Raw genomic sequence first — 16,553 nt, 5'->3', positions numbered from 1 at the left:
TTTCTTTGGTGTCAGAGCATTTATTGGGAAAAATCAATGGTAAAACACTGTATGGACAAGCTACCAATTTTATCCATTATCTGCAACTTTTTAATGTGCTTAGTTCAAAACAGTATCATTTTATGAACTGTTTTCAAGATGTGGATTATACAGTATGCCAACTATCAACTGTTTAAAAATTATATACAAATAAAAGGGTGACAAAAATAGTAGTTACTTCATTCAGGGACTTTAAGATAATTGCTACAAGCCTCATGAAATATTGTTGTGACTCAGGTGCATTTACCTGCTGTTGTTTATTATTTAGTACCTATCATATCCTTTTTCATTTAATATAAAGCCAAAATACTTGTCTAAAACTCTGTAGAATTTTAAGAAAAAATATTTTTCAGGAAAAAGGGATGAACTCCAGTCATGGAGTTAGAAATTCAAACTGGGGAAGAAATGGCTGTTACGAAGACACTTTGCATAAAACATCTGAAATTGATACTGAAGAGCAAAATGTACGAGCTGGAGTGCAGTCAGTATTGCAGGTATGAAACAGACTTGGTATTTAATTTTATTTAAATTTTCTATCTGAAATTACCTAAAAATCTTGTTATCAGCACATAAAGAGTGGAATGAAGTGCAATATTTCTGCCAGGGAATCCCATGCATCTCTAAAGCATCTCTAAATTTTAAAATTATTTTATGTGCAACAAGTATGATGATAAAGGTTAGACAAATGACACTGGTTCACTATATTTTTATTGACCTGAAGTAGGACAGTGTATAGACCAGTGATGGATAACACAATAAAAAAAAAAAAAATTAATTTTGCATTGGAACATGCATTCTCCTCTGCGTTATAATAGAGAAAAAATAATCCTCATGCTACTGCAACATCTTCAAATAAATATAATTAAGCTTTTTATGAGAATGCTTAGAGGCTTTTTGCTTTTACACTATTGGTCACAAAAAGCAAAAACATCCAACCCTGTAGCTTTTTTAGTCCTATTAACAAGGTGTACAGGGATATTTTTTCATCTTTTTCTGAATTTACAACATGTTTGAAAAGGTTGATGAGGTGCCATAACTCTCTGGTGATATCATTAAGGAAAGCAAGAGTTCAGTTGTACCCTAACAGAAGTTTTTTAACAGCTTCTAGGCAGTTTGACTGGGTAGAAATCATGTTAATTTCAAATGTTTAGCAAAATGCTTCGCTGAAGGTGAAGATGTGAAAAATTGGGAGGATAGAATTTGAAGGTCTTTGAAATACTCTTATTAGAGTATTATAAAGTGTGTGCATTTTATATATATGTGTGTGCAAATAAATTCATATAGGTGGGTATATTACTCTAGCCTCCATAATAGTCTGATATCCAGCAGAAAATTGATTCTAAACAAAACAAAATAATGGGCATTTAGCACTTTACTGTGTGCACTTCTACTGTGTGTGACCATACTTAGTAAAACTAATTCTTATTACAGCTTGAATAATTTTATGAATAGAGTTTTCTTTTGTGCTGTACACTATTATACATATAAATAAACTAAATTCAAATACATTGAAATAATTTAAGCTTCATAATCTTTGTTTTCAACAACTTTTTTAGAGTATGAAGTGTTACTGAGAAAAGAAATACAAAGTATCTGTATCTCTTTGCCTACTACTAAGGCTTACACATCTGACAATGTCCTGAAGATTATTCGTGTTGAAGTTTTTTAGACAAAGGTTCATTTGACTACCAAGTATCTTTTTTTTTTTTTTTTGGCCTGAAACAGAGTCAAGACATCATTCTAATCCAGTACCATGTCTCAATTTGAGAGGTTTCCTGACCTGGAACCATGTTTGGTTATCCCTGTGAATTAATAATCCAAGACTTCTGTCTTGAGTTTTTTTTCCCATTTAATGCTTGCGTAGACTTATTTCTAGGCATTTAGAGTAGGTTAAGTCATTAGCTGAGGCTGAATGTAAAAGTGCTTACTAATAGTTTTTAATTATTAAAAAGCCAAAGCTTTCAGTAGAGGGAAGTTATGACTTTATTACAAATTACTTCCTCTACATGTAAAAAAATAATTGAGAATCTAGATTTGAGATTCAAGTGCTTTCTAAACTTACATAAACATATAGTAACACTTGAGTAACTGCTTCTGTAGCTCCTACAGTGTCCTTGCCTACTTTTTTTGCATAACTTTCATTCTGAAGGCCCTAATTTACTGCCCACTGAAGTCAGTCGCTTTCAGGAACATGTCGAGTTTCCTACTTTTGGTAAGCCTTACTGATCCCATTGGGATGAATGCTTTAGTTTCCCAGAACATAATACATGCTGTGTGATGCTGAGGCACACACAGTGTACCAGGACTATTTCAAGCAGTTTACGATATATTGTACTAGTCAGTTCCTGGCTTAGGGGTGGAACTTTTGTGCAGTGAACTTCTTACTGGGACATTTTTGTCCTATCATATTAAACTAATCATATTGAGTAGTTAGTTGAATCATCTGTCTAAGAGAACAAAAATATACAAATAGGTTTTGTAGAAAAAATAGGGAAAAGATCAGTCTCATTGTTGCTTAATCATTACTTCAAACTGACATATTTAAACATGCACTTCTGTGTGCATATACAACCTTTTCTTATAAAGATTTTCTGTTACAGATTTTTTCTTCCTGGTTCTATCAACTGAATTGCTGAAAACATCTAAGTGTTGCATGATCATGACATCCTCTTTTTTCTGCTTTTAGGTTTTTATAATAAATTCTTCAAATATATTTTTTCTTGAACCTGCAAATGAATTTAAAGTTCTGCTGGATGAACACACTGATATGTGCAAACGCGTTCTCAATATCTACCGCCACATGGTAGTCCAAGTGACTATGGACAAGAAGACATGGTAAAATGCTAATGCTTTTATCTTGCATTATTAGTTCACAACACAAATGCGAACATTTACTTGGCAGTAAACACTGTAGAGTGGTATTGGTCATATGAACCAGTTCCTCTAAATCAGTAAATTCTGAGTAAATACGAACTTGAATACCATAGACAACTTAGCACAGGAGGGATTGTCGGTTCTCTTAAAACTTCTAGTAAGCTCCTGGTTAATCTGTGGCAGCTTAGACCTCAGTGCAAAAAGGACTAAGCTGGGATATACAGATTATTTTTAAAGAGCTACTGATGATTTTTTGCAAGGCATTTTGCTCATGTATCAAAGTGTTAAAATATTGAAACATATGAAGCTTCACAGCCTTATTTATTTATTTTTTTTAAAGCCCCAGACAAGTATGGATAATCATTATGATCAGATATGTGTTGTTCTTGACCTGTAATTGTATACAGGAGTCTGTGTACTATGTAACGGTTGTGCCTTTCCAGTTCTTATGGTGCTTAGCAGGTACAGGAGACTCTGCTTTAAAGTAATTACTATTATTTTCCACTCCTTTAAATAGTAGTCTGTAATCAGGTACTATATTGCCTCCATTCTCCATTACAAGGAAGAAGTAGCGAGGGGATTTCAAATATCTAATTTATTCCATTTTAACTTGACTTCCACTCAATCTGTATTGAGCTCTGGTAAGTAAAGCTGGCCCTGCGTGTCATGTGAAACTTGTCTTCTCTTCTGAGGAGCCAATTTCGCTGGCCACTGGGAACTTTGGGAGTCATAATAGTAAACAGATTCTACTGGATTGGCGTTTTCTTTCTCAGTTTCACGTCAATGTAAAGAACTGACTCTAGACCACAATGGCAAAGATTGTGCCACACAAAATAATTGGTGGAGTATATTAATGATAATGTAAAATTACCAAACCCGTAATTCATAGAAAAAGAAAAAGCTCAGATTGAAAATACAGTTAAAATTTTGCCTGTAATTTCAGGCCGTTGAAGGTGATAGCAGTTGAATTACTTGGAAGAAGTACTCACTGTTAAGTCTGAAAAAAGATTGGAATATATATTTTTGCAATAACCAAGTTAGGCTCTTTGTAATCATTATGACATTTTTGGAATGTGTTTGAGCAAATAAGGCCTGATTATTACCTTTAAAATACCTTGGCATATACAGAGGTATAGCAAAATGGTAACTCTAAGTTTAATACTGTTTTGCAGGGAGCAGATGCTACTTGTGCTGCTCAGGGTAACTGAATCTGTGCTGAAAATACCACCCCAAACTTTCTTGCAGTATCAAGGAAGAAAAACCTCCACTTTAGCTGGAAGACTTGCAGGACCTCTTTTCCAGGCAAGTAAACATAAATTCATTTCAATTAATTCAGCCTAATTTTCATGAATAGATTGAATACGGCAACCACTGTTGGCTACTTTGTCATCTTATATTGCTGGTGTGTTACCCAGGTAATGTGAATGCTGTGGATCAAAGAGCTGGTTACATTTGTTGCTTTCTGTCTTATATTTTAATGACACTGTGACAACAGTATTTGAGGTACTGTAAAATTCAAGGATTGCTGTCCTTTAGTTGGGTTGGAATAACTGGCAGTGTGTGCAGTTTTAGCCTGCTGCCATAGCAAAATTAGCTCAAGTCAGCATGAACTGTTTTGTGTTATCCATTCCTAACTGATAGATTTTTTTATTCCTTAGATAATTCTGTAATTGCTTACAGAAAGCTGTAGCAAATGCTTTCAAAGTTTATAGTTGCAAAGTGCTGTTGTGGGGAATTCCCAGTGACTAGGATCTGTAGAGTCTCCAGTGACTTTAGCAGAGCAAAAAAGAATACATAGATAGGGTAAGATAATGGGTCAAACCAGTTGCTCCTGTGTCTAAATCAGAGCCTTGTGTTAACACTTGATAATTCATTAAAACTCTGTATGTATTGGTGAGGAAAAGAATGTCAGGACTACACAAAAGTTTCTGTGGCAGTTTGAAGTTTTCTTTGGAATAGTAACATTTGAATGTTGTTAGCTTATGCTCACAATCCAAGTTTTCTCTGTTCTTTTAGACTCTTATAGTAGCTTGGATCAAAGCAAATCTAAATGTGTACATTTCTCGAGAACTCTGGGATGACTTGCTGTCTGTGATGTCATCACTGACATACTGGGAAGAGCTGGCCACTGAGTGGTCACTGACAATGGAGACACTTACTAAAGTATTAGCTAGAAACTTGTACAGCCTGGACCTCAGTGACCTGCCACTGGATAAATTAAGTGAGCAGAAACAGAAAAAACACAAAGGCAAAGGTAAGACAACACTTTATGAACATCATTTGAATTTGAGCTGGTATTGGGCACAGGATAATTTTGGTCTCACTTTTTTTGTATAATTAGGCATCTCTATAACTTGAAATAACCCTGTTTCTTTAAGGTAAATCTGCTTTTTAGAACTGCCACAACATGATCATGTTATTTCTGCAAACAGGCACATATGGAATGTAGTTCTTAAAAGTGTGTTGAATTTGAACTAAAATGTTACACTGTAGTGGGTTACGCCTTTCTCCTTTTATCAAAGCAATTAAATAGTGGAGTCCCAATCATAACTTCTTGAAAATAACAAACACTACTCAGCTGGTGAAAACTAAGCCACTGCAAGCACAATTGGAATATTGAAATGTTAAAAGATGAAATGTAAGGTGAACATAGCTTTGTTTGGTACTAAGTGATCACTAGCCCATTGTGAAGACAGATTTGGTTACGATGAGACCTTGTGGGCTACATAAGAGAAAGTATAGTTCAATAATCCATGAGTGGTACCTGTTTTTAAACTGATTCCTAAGAAATGCATAAAATACTCTGCAATAAAATGGGAAGAGGAGGTGGCTGCTTATAATGGCACAGTTCTGGAATTGGTAAGGCACAGGAAGTTTGTCCTCCCAGACAGAGGTCTGGATTGAAAGTTGCAAAACCTGGATTCTTTTCTGAGTTTGGAGACAGACCTTCTGGTTGTGGCCATTAGAAATCACTTTGTTTCCACTTTTGTAAAACATGAATAATGAGAATGTTCTCCTTTAAAAAGTGCATTATGGTCTAATAGTAAGAGGCAGGATTATATTTAGCTTCGTTTCCACTTTTGTAAAACATGAATAATGAGAATGTTCTTTAAAAAGTGCATTGTGGTCTAATGGTAAGAGGCAGGATTATATTTATGGTGTGTAACAAAGATGTAAAAACATGTTATTTTTAGGCTACTTTTTATCTCTTCAGTCAAATCTGAGGGAAGGTGCTTCCTAGTACTATCTTAGGGTTTGTCAGTAAGAAGCCACCTGTGTGGATTCCCTCTCTTAAAGAGGACGTTACTATAGGCTTTTTTTGCTAGAAACATTTCACATACTTCTGTGCCTCGTCTTAAGCAGAGTCACTATTCCGCATTTTGTTTTGGTTTCTGCTGTGTGATAACTAGGCAGAAATACATCTCTCTGTAGTTACCCTTGAGAGGTCGTTCCAGACCGTGCATTTTTTGTTTTCCTATACTACACAGCTTTCTTCTTTTTCTTACTAAAAAACAGAGGTTAAACAAAATAAACAAAAACAAACACCAAGAAAAACAGAGGTTAAACAAAATAAACAAAAACAAAGACCAAGAAAACAAAATAAGAAACAAACGATAACCAAAGCAAAACCAAAAAACCCAAAAAAAAAACAAAAGCAAAAAAAACCAAACAGCAAAAAAAGATCAGTCTAGTATAGGATAAGAATGTGTACAGTTATTTGAATATATACTTTTAAAAGCATTTTGGATCATCTGAGCAACATGAGGAAAATTTATGTTAACCTTCAGTGACAAAGTTTCAGAGAAAGCCTCCATTGCTAAATGTGAGTTGCAGAGTCAAGTCCAGCATTAGAATTAATTGATCTGATACAAATTATGTTAAATTTCTTTTCCTCTGTTTGTTTGTTAATGATAATGAACATGTTGGACTAGAGCTCACTTTTTCCAAAGAGATGCCCCTTTAATGATTATAGTCAGTTTGGATTATTAATGAGCTCAGTCTGGATAAGGAAATACATTGCAAATATTTACTTCAGTACTTTTTTTTTTACATCTAGCTGGTTTTGATAGCTCCTCATATGAGCTTTACTTCAATATATATGTCAAATCTGAATTTGTTCCATCTTAATCTTACTATAGGATTTTCTGTCAATTTCCAAAATTCTCTGAGCCCATCATCTAATTCTAATTTTTTTTTTGCTTTTACACTTTGTGTAAAATTATGTTATCCTTATTTTATGTTCCTCAGTGTTGCAAAATTATTTGGAAACCTCACCCCGTCAATGTTAATGTTTTGAAATGTATAACTTAGTGTATCTTATCTGGTAGGAAAAGAAAAGGAAAAGTTACATGTAGTACCAGACTACAACCTGTGTAAGCCCATTTTTTCAGAAAAGAAAATTACAGTAGTTTAATAACACCAACATTTCTTAAAAAGTTTGAGTGTCCCTCAGTTAGTGCTGGTTGAGCTTTTGAATTAATGCTTGCTTTGGTAACTTATTCCATCCAGCTTTAAAATTTTTTGGAAGAACACATCTACAGTAATCTGATAGCAGAATAGAAGTGCATAGATTTGCAATTTTATTTTTGCAGGAGTTGGGCATGAATTCCCAAAGTCTTCTGTTGATAAGTCCTTTTCTAGAGGCTGGAGCCGTGACCAGCCTGGACAGGCACCCATGAGACAGCGCAGCGCTACCACCACCGGCTCTCCGGGAACGGAAAAGGCAAGGAGCATAGTACGGCAGAAAACAGTTGGTAAGTATCTGTAGGAGCTGAGAAAAGTGGCATTTGGGAAAGGCTAAAGCATTGATAACTGATTTCTGTAGCAATGTGGATGGCTTCTTTCCACAAAGGTGTATTATCTATAATGATTTGCATATTAGTTAAAGCATGAATTATGCAGCCTTATGTGCTTTGAGGGTAGCTGAATAGACTGTGTTTACTAGAATTACAGTTATTGAAAATGAAAGTAATGCAGTTGCTATATTAATTGTTAATGAATTTGATCACATGCTTAAGCTGTATTGGAAAATAATACTATGTATATGAAGGAGAAAAAAGCTGGAGTGGTTTGAGCTATGGTGCTAATAGGTGGGTAAGAGAAGATTTTTTAAGTGTGTGTTTTCATACACTGCATAAGATGGGTTGAGTATTTTCAAACTGTGCAAAGAAAAGTGGGGAAAATATTCATAAGTCTGCATAGTTTATTAAATGTGCTGTCTTTTACTGTACCCTGAATATTGTGATAATGAAGGATTGACAGATGTGTGCAATTCTCCATTTCTGAAGTCACCTATTTTTGAATTTTATTACTTGCAAATACTCTTTGCTGTATTATAAATGAGTTATACTGACCAATGCTTTAGGTGAACTCCTCAAAAGAAGACTCATTTGTGTTCATATGATTTTCTTAAACTATGTTAACAGGAACTGGACTACAAATTTCTTTACTCTGTTGTCTCATCTTGATGATCTCAGTGCTATTGCTTACATGAAGGAAAGTTAAGCTTGTTTTAATTTTGTATTTAAAGAAGAACTTTTTAAGGAATATCTCTTATTTTTTTGCTGTCTTTATAGTAGTAGTGAGACAATGACTTTGGTCATTGTGTCCTGTTGCTTCACTGATACTTCTTGGAAGTAGGTACATTCTGACAGTTTTAAAAATTTGGGATGTATATCAGCAATTGAAAATATAATTGTGCTAGCTTTTCAGAAATTAAGATTTTCTTTCTTTTTCCAAAAATATTTGAAGTTAATTTTTTTAAGTCACAGAGGTTATTTAGACAAAGTTTCTATTTGACTGTTCCTCAAAATTCTCCATTTAAAATTTTTTTTCTCACCTAAGGCTCTTATGTGGGAGAATTAATTGTGCTGTAAGGCATACAGAAATGAGGGAACTCATCCCTGTATGCCTTACAGCACAATTAATTCCCTACTCCAAAATTTCCTGTCTTTTTTGCATATTCAAATGCTACACAGCTTTTCCTGTATCTCGTGCTGACAGCACCTAGTTTTCCTCATGGATCACAGATACTTAAAATGTAATTTCTGCTTCTCTGTAGTCTGTGATTAAGTGTAATGGTGGTTTTGTTTTAAATCTTAATTGTTTTAACAAGATAAAGCTCATGTTAAAATTTCTCCTTCACAAATTGTTAATATTTCAGATATTCTGTCAGAAGGTTATGTTGTTTGGTTTGCCTTTGTTTTGCTGCAATTTGAAAGATGGCTATTTATATGATGTTAGCCTTGAAATGACTGGAATTTATCCTAATCAAGCTATATATTGACCTGGTTAGCAGCAAAGTAATCTGATTTTAGTTTCACTGCACTTTAGCTTCCATGGTTTTGTTCCTTTCCTCCAATTATCTTACATATTTGATATTAATAAGCCAAGTTTGCATTACTGCAAGCAGTTAAAATTTCAACTTTATTCATGTTGCAGAATACCAACTGTGGACAAGCATCCCAGCACCCCAGCATTGCTAGGATGATTTTAAAAGACAGTAAATCCAAAAAGATTTGCCGGAACCAGAATCCCAAACTCCTCAGTTTTTTTAGATCTTAATGAGGAAAATGTTACCATATGTTACATATATCTTAACTGCCTGAAAATAGTTGTTTGTTACTGCCTCTCTGGTCTGCAAAAAGTGCTGTTCAGCTGCTTCTTAATCTGTGCCATAAATTCAGGGTCAAATAATAAAAAAATAATCACAATAAGTAAAATCTAGAACACTTTGCTGATCAGATCTTCTCCTTCAGTTTATCATTAGATTTGCAAGCTAAGCCTGGAATTGAGTCAGACCTTAAATATGTTGCATGATATGTGATTTGTATTACATTCCCTTTGATTGAGAGTAATATATACTCTTAATATCTGAGTAGGGGGGAAGTGCATGTTGAATTTTTTATGGTAAGAAAAAGCTGGAGTTTCTTTTTCATCTGTTTTATGTTGTACACATTTTTGTGTACATTTTTGCACCTCTATTTTTTGAGCCATTGTCATGCTAGCACACATTTATTGCTGCACCAAATATGTGTGTGTGCGTGTTACTCAAATAAAAAGCAAAGCTGTTTTGATATGCAGTGTGCACATTTTTAGTTTGAGCTTATTTAAAATAATTTTTGAAAGGGCCTTTAAGTAAGGTATGCATATGGGTTGAAAAATCTGAAAGGTTAGATACAGGAGTTTTGGCTTAGGCAGCAGGTTGTGGTCCTATAAAAATATCATGTCAGAAAGAATTTAGTTACCTATTGTTCTGCTTTTGTATAGACAATAGTGGAAGGTTATAAACTATCAAATATCTACATGTTCTGATATTGTCTGCCTCCACCTAACTATTTAATTGAATGTAATATGGTGGAAAAAAATCAAAATAAAAGGAAAACTTTATATTAAGATTTGTAATCAACACAGTATCCAATATCAAAAGCTTGATTTATTTAGAGTAATTTAGCCTGGAAAACATCCTTGATATTTACTGTGTGGTTTTTATTTTTTCTCTTGTCTATATTCATTGTAAGATTCACATTGATGAGTGATATGCATCTAACTATAACTATATCCTGAATTTTATTACTGTATCTCTTAATCAAACTGCTACTACAGCCTTACATGTAATTGCCCTTCTTAAAGAAAATAGTTTCTGTCATACAAAGTTTACTAGAGCAGTGTTAAAAGGTCTGTCTTTCTGAATTGTTTTTTCAAACTGAATTTAGGACTCCACTTAAGTTGTGCTGCATTTGTCAAATGTATTTTCTGCTCAGTGTGACCTACCCAGGTTATCTGCATGTTACTATTAGCAACAATTCTTTAACCTGGTTTTGAAGTGTGATGTGCTCAACTTTCACTGCACTCCATTCACGTACATTTGATTCCCATGCAGATCAGGAGCACTAAGATCCTAAGTCCATGTTGTTTAGAAAAAATACATATAGAGAGAAAAATTCAGACTGGTTAAGTACTGCAGTGGCAATATTTTTATGCTAGATACTCTGAATTTTCCTGAAGAATTTTATCAGCAATAATTTTAGAACAAGTTAGAAAATTTACAGCAGTATGAAATGAAGCTACTTGAAGCATAGGATATTACTTTTTAAAGAACTTCCAGAGTACTTTGAGGTTGAATGCAGTATTAGTTCTTGCTGTGTCTTACTCTGACAGAGAAAATCAAATGTCCAAGATTCATTTAAATCTATTAGAAAAGCTGCAGATATAACCTTGATTGTAATAGCACAATTCTTATGTACATTTTGTATTCTGTAGGACTGTTGGCAAGATGTGAGGTATGAAAAGGTGGATAAACATCAGTTTGGCAAGATTTATCCAGTATCAATTAAAAGCCAGACCCCATGGATAAAAAAATTTAATGTTTTTCATTGTTAAAACATTTCACTTCAGTAATTTCATTTTTAATGTGGAACTATAACAAGCTTTATTGCAAATTTCTCCACACAGAACTGATAATTTTCTCCTTATGATTTTGCATCTCTTTTGGAGAACATGAATTCAAGAGTATGGGCATATGTGTGATACAGAGATGCATTTGCAGGATAAAATCAAAGGAAAATAGAAACTACATAGAAATGTAGGTTACTTTTCCTGTTAAAAAAAATCAAATTCAGAGTGCTTGTGGAGTAACTTTAACTTTGATTTTTCAACCCCTGATGCAGTGGGAAAATGCTAATTAGCTTCTTGATTTCAAATGCAAAATCTCTGTAATTGTCACAATAAAGGCATTGTTGCTGCTTTACATAAAAGTTGAAAACTCGGAATGTCTTATGTGTCCACTGATTTTTTTCTTTCTTACAGCTCTGCCAATATCTGCCGTGCTGAAATGTTTTAATTTTTGAACTTTCTTCCTTTTTATCTTTGTTTTCTCTGTTGCTGCTTTTTCTGTGACACGAGCCTTTCATTATAGTCACTCTTCTTTTTTCCTTCCCCACTTCTTTCTTTTCCTTTTTAAAGCCATGAGAAGCCGATCCATTGGTGAATGTGCTCTGCCATCGGCCTATATACGCAGTGCTAAAAGTGCTCCTGTTCTGATCCATACTTCCAAACCCTTCTTGCCTGATATTGTTCTCACTCCCCTTTCTGATGAGCTTTCAGGTAGTGCCACCTCTGCTAATTTCTGCACCCCCTTTATCACTTTTTTAAACCTTCTGCTTTCAAATTCTGCTAAACCATTAAATTTTTCAAAGTAAAAATCCTTTGGGGATGGTGGGAGAGGGGAAGAGATTAAGAATTAATATTTTGAGTTTTGTAAGATACCATGCTATTTTACAATTCATTCTGGAACTGTTAGAAGTTAGTGCTGTGCCAATGTTTACTATCAAAAAAGAGAGAATTTGAGAAATCTTTCCGCTTTTCCAATTTATTGGTAAGCAGTAATACAATAAATGTCTACCAGAGAGTACAACTAATCTAAATTTTTTATTTTTGATGAGTGAGGGAGGGAAAGGAAGAAATTTTACTTTAATTTGCCATTTACATCCTTCTGTGTAAATTTTTTTAATTCAGTGTCATAGATGTTGTGTGAACAACCATGATGATATACTTTAGCTCCCATGAAAAAATAATATGGTATCATATAATATCCTTTAGAGTATGCGTGTTTTTCATTACTATATGAAAACATGAAAAAAAAATCTGTAGTGTGGAATTCTCAAGTGTGATGTTTTGGTGTTATTTTCCAAATGATAAATTTTTTAGGATTGTGGTTTTCCTCAATATTGTGTTTGGTCCAGCAGGGTGGTTGGCTACAAGTTGAACAGTAGCTTACTTTGGATACTTTTCTTTGAACAAATAGATTCAACAACTAGAGTTAGCACAGATTTCGAGCACATATTTTCCAATAAAGTAATTTTTCCAGATATTACACACATAAAAATTCGTAATGTGTTAAGGCTGACTATGCCTTTATATCAATGAGTGGAAAAGAAAATGAAAGCACAGTTAGAGGACTCTGTGTAGTCAAAATGGCATACAAATATAGGGACTTCATGGCAATAATATTTTTATGAATTTTTTTTTCTTTTCTGTCTCTCCTGCCCGTCTTTGTTACCCAAGAAGTACCAAGAACTGTATCTTCATAATTGTATTTTGTCATGTGTCACATGTCACAAAGTTCTTGTTGTGAAACAGAAACTTGATGCCTTAGTATTCAGCCTGAAAACATTATTGAAAAATCAGGAAAGTTTAAAGAACCCACTTTAGAGAGACCAGACTTTCACAATGAACAAAGTATTTGAATACAGTTCTTGACACCACAAACAAAATTTAATAAAATACAAATTATATGTAATTAATAATAAAAGTGTGAGTGCAAAGAGTATCTCTTCTGAGATACAAGTGATTATAACTTAGGAGATAGAGATTTTATAATAATGGTACATAAACAACCCATTAGAAAATGTGTCCTACCTGGGCATAGCGATGTTGGAAATTATCAGTGCTTAAAGAAGACCTTAAGAACACCCACAGAAGAGTTATGAGCTTTCACAGTGAAATATTGTTTCATCACATAATCACTGATACTTAATTACTCTTTCTTAAACAAAGCCAAAGTGCTTTTGTAGTCACTTTTATCATCCATGTTCCTGAAAAGTCCTGGCTTGCGTATTACTTTTAATGTGTCCCAGACCTGCTGGCTCTCCTGCTATTTTTCTTGATGTTGATACTCATACAATCCAAAAACTGCATGACCAATGTAATTATAAAGTAAAGTGACATTACAGACCATTGCACTTCTAATATAGAAAAAGTCCTAAGCCCTTCCTGGTTTTGATGTCTTCTCAAACAAATCAGTGTTGCAGCAGCTTCATGATGTGCCCAAGAATCTTGAACATTGTCAGAAAACTAAAAAGCTCTAGTGAAAAAAAACAAGCTATTAGAGTGTTGATGGGGAAGTAGCAGAGAAAGAAACACAGTCAACTGGATCAGAGTGCACTTTGCTCTTTTAATTTTCTGCATTTTTAATTGTGCTCTCTTTCTTCTTCCCTTTTTATTTGAAGCTTTATCATTTTCTCGCCTTTTCTTCTTACATTAGATATATTATTTTCCGCAAGCCTTCTGTTTCCAGACATACAGCATGTAATTTGGGAAGGAATCAAATTGTTTCTGTTGCATGTACTAGGTAATGAATGATGTTTAGCTAGTTGTTCATCTTATTACAGGATTATAAAAATATCCCTGTTATCCAGAATTACTTTATAATTCAACACAACTTGTAGTAGAGGGCATTTCAAATTATTCCAGAATAATAGGCTGCCTAATATTAAGTTTTTGGAAGTAGTTTTCAGCTTCTTTTTAGCTGTGAAACTCATCATTGAGAGGTGGACCCACTGAACACGGCTGAATCTGGGCAGGTAGTCTAACAGAAAGTGTTTATGACCAAACTTTTACCTTATGTACTGTATATTAATTTTCAAGAGTAAGGCAGAAAACTTGAGTATAATTTGTGAGACATAATTTGAAGATCAGTCAGTAGGTTGATAAAATATATTGCATAAGTTCAATATTGGCATACAGTCATCTAGCATCATAGAGGATGATTTTCCTAAGATTGTAATTCCTTCATGTAGTTTCAGTTATGCTGTATTTCCATGTGCAGAATATTTGCAACTTTTCAAGTAGTGTCTAGAGAGTGGGAGTGATTTATACTCTAAGGTGTTTAGTTAATAAAGTGATTTAGTATAGTATATCTGTTGCAAATCTGCAATATTTCTAAAAGGAACTTTCCTTTAGACTGTGAGAATGATAAGAAATCCAGTCTTACACATTTACAAGATAGCTAGGGAAATGATTATTTATTCTGTAACACTTCGGGATTTTCAGGTGCAAGACCTGAAAAAAGTGTCAGCGAGGTGTAGGCAAGATTCCTAGAAGCAGTGGGCAACCTAATTAGTTGTGGGTGGGAGATTTTTCCTTATCTACTGGTACTAAAAGAGTCAAGTATTAACATGAAAGGGAGATGCATATTATGCCTTTGAACCTTACTCCCAAATCATTCAGTAATCATTAAGATGAAATAGAAAGAAGTCATAATTGTAATACCAGTATGGCTGTAATTATTCTTTAATCCCAGAAACTCATAGAATGCCTGTGTTCTCTTAAAAAAAAAAAAAAACCAACTATTGAAAGCTAAGAAGAAAAACATGTTATTTTTTCTCCACTTCCCAAACAGTCTTTGCATGATGACATATAAACCTGCCCCAGTGTTATACAGGGATCTTCTATTAGCACTCATGCTCTCTTGTCAGAATGTGGCTCTCCATGAGTTTGTATTTTAGCATATCTATCTCACACTTGATGCTGAAAAGCTGTCTTCTCTTTCTGCCTTCTAGCAGCAAAAGGAGAGGCAAGGTTGACTTAGGACAGTAGTGGTTGTGTGAGGTTGGCCAGATGTACCAATTACAATCTTTTCCTTACTGTACCATGTGAGGAATCAGGGCAGTGTTTCTCCTAAGGGTACTCAGGGTCAGATACACAGGGTCAGCCTGCTGGCACACAAACTCCTTGGGAGTTTTGGGTGTCCCAGTCTGACTGTACACCTGTGTGCAAGGGTGAACCCTGTTTGTGAAGGAGCAGTTCATTTGGGTTTTTAAATATTGTCTGTGTTTTCAGTGCTGGTATCGCAATAACATTTTTCATTTCCTTAGTTTCTTCCCATTCTACAAAAAATAAATCTCTATTGGTGCAAGCACACGTTTGTCTGAAGATGTGTACTTATATGTGCTTGTCATGAATATGTGAGCACCTAAAATTAATTCTGGATCAACATTGAAATGAATCTGGCTGAATTTATTTCAATGTGTGGAGCTGCTTTGTGTGCATTGTGAGTTCTCTGTCCGATTATTTTTAACATCCTAGAAGGTCATGATCACTGCATGTATGCACAGCATGGGATTTCTAGGCTTCTGCTTTAGATAAGGTTGAGTTTATAATAGATTTGAAAAATGCATACTGAGGGCTCAAGATGAGATCACTGTATCATAGTTGCATGTTTTAATCTCAAATATATCATCGTCCATACTTTTGACTGAATCCTATGGTCCCTTTTTTACAGCTCTAAAGAATAGCTTGAGACTACGTTAGCATAACTTCTGTTAATCTCTGCCTAAGTCAGCAGGTTGTTTGAAATAACAGTTTCAACTACAGAGAGACATGATTCATTTCAGAGGGTGTTAATTCATGTAGTTAGTAGTAAGTTGAACAAGAACAATGATGGGAAATTCGTCACTTATCAAAGCTGAAGAGAAAAGGAATAATGGGTTGTGCTGTATTCGATGATTTTTCAGTTCATGTTTATTTTCTGAGATAGCTTGGATGTCTATTCTCTTTTTCCAATATAGATCTCTCTCAATTTCCTGTCTAATAGCTTCTTTACACTTCAGTAAACTTTGTATGAGGTCAAACTGTTACTCTTAAATTTTAACCTCTTTGAAAAATTGAGCATGGAAATAGCACTTTTCATCTTCTTGGAACACATGTTTAGTTAAATATGGACGTATCTTATTCATCTGGTTTATATGCTTTGTTCCGAAGGAGAAAATGAGAACACGCAGCTCCATCTCTAACATTCTCAGAAAAGTGTAAGCAGCTCAAAACAGGTTTTAAGGGGACTTCAGATTATCAATATTCAA

At 34.3% G+C, this 16,553-nt stretch overlaps 1 protein-coding gene across 5 annotated transcripts in view; it reads left to right on the top strand.

Annotated features, from left to right (window-relative positions):
- Positions 1–16,553, top strand: part of RALGAPA1 (Ral GTPase activating protein catalytic subunit alpha 1) — a 129,222-nt gene that overhangs the window by 26,039 nt on the left and 86,630 nt on the right. For 4 of the 5 annotated variants that reach the window (XM_039704786.1, XM_039704785.1, XM_039704787.1 and 1 more), the window contains exons 12-17: positions 393–533; positions 2,726–2,874; positions 4,086–4,215; positions 4,930–5,167; positions 7,506–7,667; positions 11,878–12,018. In XM_039704786.1, the coding sequence (XP_039560720.1) occupies positions 393–533; positions 2,726–2,874; positions 4,086–4,215; positions 4,930–5,167; positions 7,506–7,667; positions 11,878–12,018 (961 nt within the window). The remainder of the gene's footprint in view (positions 1–392; positions 534–2,725; positions 2,875–4,085; positions 4,216–4,929; positions 5,168–7,505; positions 7,668–11,877; positions 12,019–16,553) is intronic. The other variant, XM_039704790.1, reaches the window with a different exon arrangement.

The sequence above is a fragment of the Passer montanus genome, unplaced genomic scaffold (genome assembly GCF_014805655.1).
Source record: "Passer montanus isolate IOZ18808 unplaced genomic scaffold, ASM1480565v1 scaffold18, whole genome shotgun sequence".
Classification (NCBI taxonomy): domain Eukaryota; kingdom Metazoa; phylum Chordata; class Aves; order Passeriformes; family Passeridae; genus Passer; species Passer montanus.
Note: the sequence above shows the minus strand (reverse complement) of the source record. Positions and strands in the feature narration are given on the sequence as shown.